At 40.7% G+C, this 7834-nt stretch overlaps 1 protein-coding gene across 1 annotated transcript; it reads left to right on the top strand.

Annotated features, from left to right (window-relative positions):
- The first annotated feature begins 1276 nt into the window (after positions 1 to 1276).
- On the top strand, positions 1277 to 7213 carry areg (amphiregulin). Its single transcript, XM_056376862.1, has 6 exons — positions 1277 to 1427; positions 2332 to 2508; positions 2772 to 3000; positions 3373 to 3534; positions 5020 to 5133; positions 6871 to 7213. Exons 1-5 carry the CDS (start codon positions 1391 to 1393, stop codon positions 5111 to 5113), a joined length of 699 nt encoding a protein of 232 aa, XP_056232837.1. The 5' UTR covers positions 1277 to 1390; the 3' UTR covers positions 5114 to 5133; positions 6871 to 7213.
- Positions 7214 to 7834: the final 621 nt, after the last annotated feature.

The following is a 7834-nucleotide window of genomic DNA, read 5'->3' as shown; positions in this document are numbered from 1 at the left end:
TTATAAACAAAATGTGTCAGGAGCTTCTGGTCGTTGTTGAGGCCGAGGAATGAGATGGACAAGTTCCCAGCATTCCTAGAGGGCTTCTATCGGATTCCACCGGAGCACGAATGATGGGACAACCTCTGTCTGCAGACACAACAACATAACAACACACCCTTCTGTGCAGCATCCCCACCCAAGCCATAAGGTGTCCTCTTGGTTACAGTGTACTAAAATAGTAACGCTTGCCATCATTTAATTAAACCACACACACAATAATTAAGACACAGAAAGACTCCCTGTTGAACAATACAAAACATACATTTAATAATAGAATAACATAACAGATTTGGTGCATTTCAATAGATAAAATAATATTTACTTGAGAGCAGAAGTTATTCTGCCTCATGTTCACTGTGAAACACACAATTAGAATATGATATATCTTGTAAAACTTGACTTATCTCTCAGTAAAAAAGCTGGATTCAGAGGTTGAATTGGTTCATGATGCCACATTAACATTTTTAGACCGTCTTCTCCCCATTTGCCCATATCTGTACGTGATACAGATAATTAATAATCATCACACAATCATAAAAACTTATTTTATGTTTACTGCCATCACTGACCATCTTTGTACCTTGAGTAAAGTGCAGCCGGTTCCGGTCACTATGGTGATTACAAACTGTGTGTATCGTTGTTACCAAGTGAGAACATTGCATCTCTGTTTTTGATTGACTTTTGTGTTTTCATCTCTTTAAGCTCATTAAATTTCCCAATAATCCTTTAAAAAATTAAATCCCCAAATAAACAATGAACAAAATATTATTAACTTATTTCAGTTTGTGGTAGCTAGACACTTTGGAGACACAAGATTTTGACCTGATAAGAGTGCTATGAGTATGTTGGGGTGTGTGTGCGTGCATGCGTGTGTGTGTGTGTCGGTGTAATTATTGCCTTATTCGTGACCATAGAGGGAGAAGCGAGGAAGCAATAACAATTAAAGAAGGGGGAGCAAATGTTTGTGTGTGTTTTAATGGTGAACAGAAACAAGTCAGAATACATCAAACTGTTTTGTGTCTCAATCTCATTCAGACTAATTATTCTCCAACAGAGGTTTGTCATGTGTGAGGAGTTGAGGTACAAAATGTGTTGCCTGAGGCTGATTAATCACTAGACACACACACACACACACACACACACACACACACACACACACCCTTCTTTTTTCCTCAGAGTTGAGAGGCAGGCGTTGGTCTATAAAAGCTGCACCCAGCAGAGGTAAAGAGAGCAAAGCACAATCTCTATCAGCAGGGGACAAACAGACACATCACACTCGGGCACGCACACACACCCTCGCACAGATTTGCACAGGACTGTCATACACAAAACACTCTCTTCCTGGGATATGAACCCTCTCGTCCTCACCTGTCTCCTGTGCTTCGGTAAGTTTGGACTTGTACCTTTATTATGTACGTGTGCGTTTGTGTGTGTGCAGGGCCAGGAAAATCAATGAAATGGAAAGAGGAGAAATGTAAAATGGCATGAGGACAGAGGAGGAATGGGGTGCTCTGGGTCGGGGGCAAGCAAGAAAGAAATGTCTCTGCAAGTGAGGACTTGTCAGGCAAGTTTTAGAGAAAAGAATTTGTCTCAGAAGTGCAGCGCCTCTGGTTCTCAGGATGGATCTGAATCATTACCAGGCCAGATCGTTGTATAACAGCGCCAGATGCTGCGAAAGGTCACCATAATTCAAATTCTTCATTAGTCTTTGAATTTCATTCATTATTGTTCTCATCGTGTGTGAATGATGCATTCAGGTACAGCATTGTTCAGGACATGGACTGGTTGTACTTGTTTTAGTGTCAATACAGCATGTATGTGATTAGCGGGCTCAGATTGCGCTCGATATTTTAAGATGAATGGATAAGTCAGATGTAAATGGGACAAAGATTCTGAATACAATGCCAATAGAAAGTAACCAGGCAAGCTTAGGTTCCTGGTGACCATAGAATAGGAATAAAAGAACTGGATGCCATTTCATCAATCTCAAGATGTTTGTCCTTTTTCTGGTTGCAGAAAAATAAAACTTCCAGATAATTATAATTCATTTCATCCCTTCATGGCAACAAGTTGTAGTCTGAGCTTGGTATCATGCTTTAAAAAAATGTTCTTGATCTTCCCAAATACTGTGGATATAAAATACTGGGGTCACCACATTAAACTGCATGATGTAAACTTTGACTCTAATTGCTCCCTATTGCTTATCTTTTTTTTTTTTAAATATCTCTATGTAAATTTGATCTCACTCATTAGTCTGTTTGTATTCTGTGTGTCCTGTTGGTTTTACAGTAGTCTGCAGTTCGTCGGGCGCTCAGGCATCTGAGGCCACGTACTCCAGTGGACTAGCCGGAGTGACTGGGGGTCCGGCCTCTGGGGAGGGCCTCCAGACTCTGCTGAGCGACGATGACGAGCTGGAAATAGATGAAGATCTTTCAGGAGGGGACAACGAAAATTTCAGCCCTCATGGTATGACAAATCAAACAAGCTCTTTTCCTCTTAAACTTGATTTTTGTTTTGTTCAAATGCTGGGCCATTTGTGATTCTGAATGCAATGGAGAAGTGAAGAATTTCGCTGTTCCTTATCTGCTTTACACTGTGTTCAGTTGATCAAAGAAGATATTAAGTCACAGTCAGGGATGTTGTGTATGTATGTATGTGAAAAATTCATCATGTAAACTGCTTGAACTTATATGTAGAAACTCCTAAAATGAACCTTTCTCCTGCTACAGAGTTACATCTCAGTAAAGATGAGAGGAAGAAAAGGAAAGGCAAAGGCAAGAGGAGGAGCAGGCACAAGAGCAAAAGCACGACTCCTTTGAACCCCGAGCACATGGTCTTCACCAACGGATACACGGCAACTCTCACCACCGCAGAGGATCCCTGCACCTCCACCCACCTGGGCTACTGTATTCATGGTTACTGCAAGCACATAGAGGGCCTGCAGGAGCCAGTGTGCATGTAAGTACAGCGTCAGTTCACTTTGGGTGTTTGCATGTGGGTGAATATGAGCGACGTGGTTTAGTCAGAGGCAAGTTGATCACGAGTTTATCATCAGAATAAATAATCCACATCATTTTTTGCTGAACTTTCCAACAGGCAAGAACAAAAATGACATGAACACATGATTAAATTTATATATTAGTTGTTGTTTTTTTTTAAGCTGAGGTTTATTGGTATCTTTCCTTATTTTGACTAAATGGACATATTCACTATTTTGCGTAAAGTTTAATATCTGAAGCCACATTTATTTACACTGTCACCCTATTCTTCATGATTAACAAAATATACTTCTTGGCTGATCAATTCGTTCTGTTGCCTCTCACTCTGCAGATGTATGAAGGGTTATGACGGGGAGCGCTGTGGGATCCAAACTCTGGAGACCCGCACCAGGGGGGGCAGTGACACTGAGTTGGTGCAGACGGTCTTGGTAATCATCGCTGTGGTCCTGTCAGTCATCAGCTGCATCGCCATCCTGCTCATGACCTGTGCTCAGTGAGTACGACTGTGTCTCACACGTGGCATCACATCTTGATTTTAAAGCTGCGCTAAAGACTGATGTAACACGGGGGAAAGACATCCTTCAGTGACCTGGCCTCATTCTCTGGCTGTAGTGCTTTCAGAGGGAACAGAAGGTGTTAGTGGGTGGGAAGCCAGTGAGGGATCTTGAGCCCAAATAATGAGGACAGGTGACAACAGGAGAGACTTTCGAAATTTACCCATTTCCCAGAATTATATATCAATATTGATAAGAGAGATGCAAAAAAAATATATAAACTGTGTCTTAACAAAAAGTGAGTGACGGCGACAGATTGACTGTCTCCCCTCATTTGTATAAAGTATCATTTACCCATGGGGGTGGTTAGCATAAGTGTGCTGTGGACAGTTTGTGCAGGATCTCTTGGTACTGAACACAGTGTTGTTACTGCTGTTTAGAGTTGTAAACCTAAGACAACTTGTTTTCAGTGGATTAAAGTTAGGAATCAAAATTCACAACACCATTATGTAACCAGATCGCAATATATCAATTATCTGTGTGCCCTGCTTCTCTCTTCAGCCTCGGTATCAAGTTTCCCAATAGTTGGAGGTATAATAAGAAAGAGACCTGATGCCAGTGGTTTTGAAATAAAGTCGTCTTATTCGTCTTTATCCTTTAAAACTGTTATAGGGCAGATCACTGAAGCTTTAAGTGGATACAGATGAGGGCCATCCACACCCCGGCAAATCCCAACACACATTAGAACCCACACATTAGAAATGCTTCTTGGCACCCAGACACACTGACACATCAGAAGGGCACATAACACACCCAAACACACCCACACTATAAAGGTATTGCTCACCACCCCTCACCAGGCCTCAATATCCTCTATAACTTTCATGTCTCATTCTTACTTTTATTGTAGACTAGTAGTGAAATCTACAGTTTCGCCACAAATGGTGCCACATAGATGAAAGCGTGTCTTACTCATCCTTTATTTTAAATGATCTAGTATTTCCTGTAATAGTTTGACAACTCATTTCCTGTATAATCACAAGGTCTGTATCAATATGTAACCAAATCACAGCTATTATTTGAATGTGGGACAAAGTCAATAGTCCAAGATAGTGCAAATATAACAGCAGCAGTGCAATTAAAGCTTTACAGCCCGTGTGAGCCAGCAATACTGAAGTCGGGGGAGGGTGGAGAGAAAGTGGAACTTATTACTGTGAGAGCGAAACTACATCCAATTTAAATTCTGATCAGAAAACAATACTAGAGTTCATTTTAATAATCAATACATACCCTTTATGGGCCGTCATCCTTTGAAATAACTGCCAAAACACAACAAAAACACACCTTAAATTTCATTTGTCTAGACAGGATCAAAGCTCTAACTGATTCTGCACTCCCGCCTTTCAAAATAACTTTACTGCGATCATCTGATAATCACGAGAGCTATACTCGGCTTTTATACTCACAGTGAATGTGTTTTTCAGTTACCGGTCACATAAAAACTACCTGGCATCCTACCTGGGAACTGGGACGGAGCAGGAGAAGTTACAGAAACCTGTTGGTGATGTCGTGGTGTGAGGGCGTTGAGTTCCGATGAGGTAGGTGTCACGTTGTTGAGCTTTTGACCCACCTGTGTACTTCGTTCCAGGTCAGCAGTTACACTGAATTCACACTGCGTCAAATTAAATGACATCCATAAACATCTCAATACCCCCAACAGTTCGCTTAACTTCCCCCCTGAACATCGTTTGCCCAGTCATGGCTTAGCAGCCATAAAGCTGTCAGCCTTCAGGTTCGCCCTGTTAAAGTCGTGTGCATGGGGTGGTAGATTGTGTGTAAAGAGTTTGAATGATGGTTTTATTTTTTACCATCTTCAAAACAAGAGAGACAACAGCAAGGATGTAAAGATTAAACAGTGTTTGTTTGCTTGTCTGGCCCAAACAACAAACAAGGACCCAACAACAAATTTTTGACCCAGGACCCCCTGGAAGGTTAACCTGGCCATAAGCTTTAGTCTTTAAGCATTTTATCATTTATGTAATAATCAAATGCATATTTGACACCATTCTCAATATAAAATGAGTTAGCTTAGCCATTAAAAGGTTTATGAGATTTCTATTTACATTAGCTTAACTAGCTTGTTAGCTACAGTTAATTTACAGTGTAAATATGGAGTTGTAGAATGGAATGCTTGGCAGGATAGCAACAGTAACTAAGGGGGCAGGGCCTATTGAGCAGTGAATTGCTTGACTCAGGATGGAAATCCAAACCTTCACCAATCACCGTGGTCATGTCATATGTTGTGATGCTGTAAAATGACATGTATTTCCCCGGGGTGTATATTTTGCTGCTGTATTTCTCCCAAAAGTCTTGCCTCGGACTTAATCCTCGGAGGGTGGTGTCTAGCCTCTGCTCACGTGAATCTTAAGCCAAACAGGAAAGAGTGGGCTCAGAGAGTGACAGAGGAGCCCGTATACGCTTGTTGTTGTTATTGAATACAGCAAGTTGCATCATGAAGAGAGGAATCCCCACTAGAGAAGAATTAGTCAGGATTAGCCAGGGGTGTCTCGGCCTATCCCATCTCTGCACTGCATACCAGCGTAAAGAAAAACCACACGCTCGATCGTACACATTCACCTGTGTGTCCAAACAATAACAGTACTGACACACTGACTGTACACGTGATGACCTAGCTGTAAGAGCTTACTCCATTTAGATGTGGTCAGATCTCACTGAGCAACACACACACACACACACACACACATAAACACACGTGCAGACTTCACGTGTTTAGATACACCGAAATTTTTCACCTCAAGACAAATAATGCGGCTGTTCATCTTTCTCCACAAAGCCTGCATGTCGCTCACTGTCAACCCTAAAAAAAGCAAGTCTGACTCACTCATAGGTTACAGTGTTATTTACATGCTTATTCATTTGCAGGCTTTAAATTCTTTTATTCATGTGTTTAAGGAATAATTAATTTTTTTTTACAACTTTTCATAGTTTTCATTGTAGTAACCAAAGCAATTACTGAGATATGGGATAAGATATGGGAACTGGGAGACCAATAGACAGGTTGCAAACAAACAAAACAGTTCATCCAGATTATTTAAACTACTTTATTTTGCGTTAAAGCTAAAATGGAGAAAGGAATTCTGGACTTTTACTTTCAATGTTTAAGCATGTCGTCTGTGCAATTATTTTAAGCTGTTTTAAATTAACTGCTACATGGTAGTTTTCTAACTAAATGGTTTCACTTTTACTTTTAAAATGTAATTTCTATGTTTTCCTATCTATTGACCTTTGATTTCTCTCTATCTGTCCTCATCCAGCTGCACGATTCAACCGCGAAGCAGACCAGAGGAATCTGAGGACCTGACAAAGAAGTAGAAGTGATAGACTGCTTCATTAGATGCTGTGTAAAAGAAACACTGTCCAGTACTTGTTAGAATGTAATTTATTCAGTGTGATTATTTATTGCTAACGACTGTATGAGTCTTTGTATGTTGGACTATTGTTATGATGTCTATTATGTGCGAATGCTGAGCATTCAGCCCTTTGATGATCTGTAGGTTCGGTTTTATTTATTGCACTGCTGTTGTTATAGGTCAGAGAAATGCTCTTCATCTCAGTCTGGAAAAGGGATGGAATTTGATCGCTAATAAAGTGTCTCAGTGTTATATGAAAGTGTTATTTATTCATGCGTCTCTGCCTGACTTTTCTGTTTACATTCCTATCTCTGGATGCATCCCATACCTTAGCAGCCTGCTCACACAAACACCTCAGCCTTTTAGCCAAACACAGATTCAGCAGACAAGAATAACCCTGAGACAGGCTCTCAGAAAGCTCTGAGACTTCACTGAGGAATTCAAAGAATCATGAGAGCAACACAAAAGCATGAGGGACTGGAAAGTCTTTTTAGGTGTCTGTGTGACAAGCTGGACCATCAAATGAAATTGTACCACTTCATTGCTTGAGTTTAATTTCTAACAGCTGATTTTGATGAAAAAAACAGATATACAATATCCTGTACACAAGGATTAAACCACACTCACAGACACACCATCCATTATGTTAAAAACACAATGGATGGTCACTGCAGTGTTTTCAACAATCAACTGACGTCTAAAGCTGGATGTGTAGACAATATACTGCTGCACAGGTGGATTGGGTTAAGAAGCGGGGGCGTGTCTGGTATGAACTATTTTGGGACTATTCAGGTAACTTAAGTTCTCAAAGTCTTTGCAAACAAAGACTGTTTAGATGCTTCTGGACAAAGGAGCTCAGAATAGACTG

The sequence above is a fragment of the Seriola aureovittata genome, chromosome 5 (assembly GCF_021018895.1).
Source record: "Seriola aureovittata isolate HTS-2021-v1 ecotype China chromosome 5, ASM2101889v1, whole genome shotgun sequence".
Taxonomy (NCBI): Eukaryota; Metazoa; Chordata; class Actinopteri; order Carangiformes; family Carangidae; genus Seriola; species Seriola aureovittata.
This window is presented reverse-complemented; position numbering and strand designations above follow the sequence as displayed.

What these genes read in the sequence shown, in the direction of transcription:
- areg (XM_056376862.1), top strand. Translation starts at nt 1,391, where the DNA reads ATGAACCCTCTCGTCCTCACCTGTCTCCTGTGCTTCG. An exon ending in CACCTGTCTCCTGTGCTTCG is followed by an intron (nt 1,428 to 2,331) that starts GTAAGTTTGGAC and finishes TTGGTTTTACAG; the next exon opens with TAGTCTGCAGTTCGTCGGGC. An exon ending in CTGCTCATGACCTGTGCTCA is followed by an intron (nt 3,535 to 5,019) that starts GTGAGTACGACT and finishes TGTGTTTTTCAG; the next exon opens with TTACCGGTCACATAAAAACT.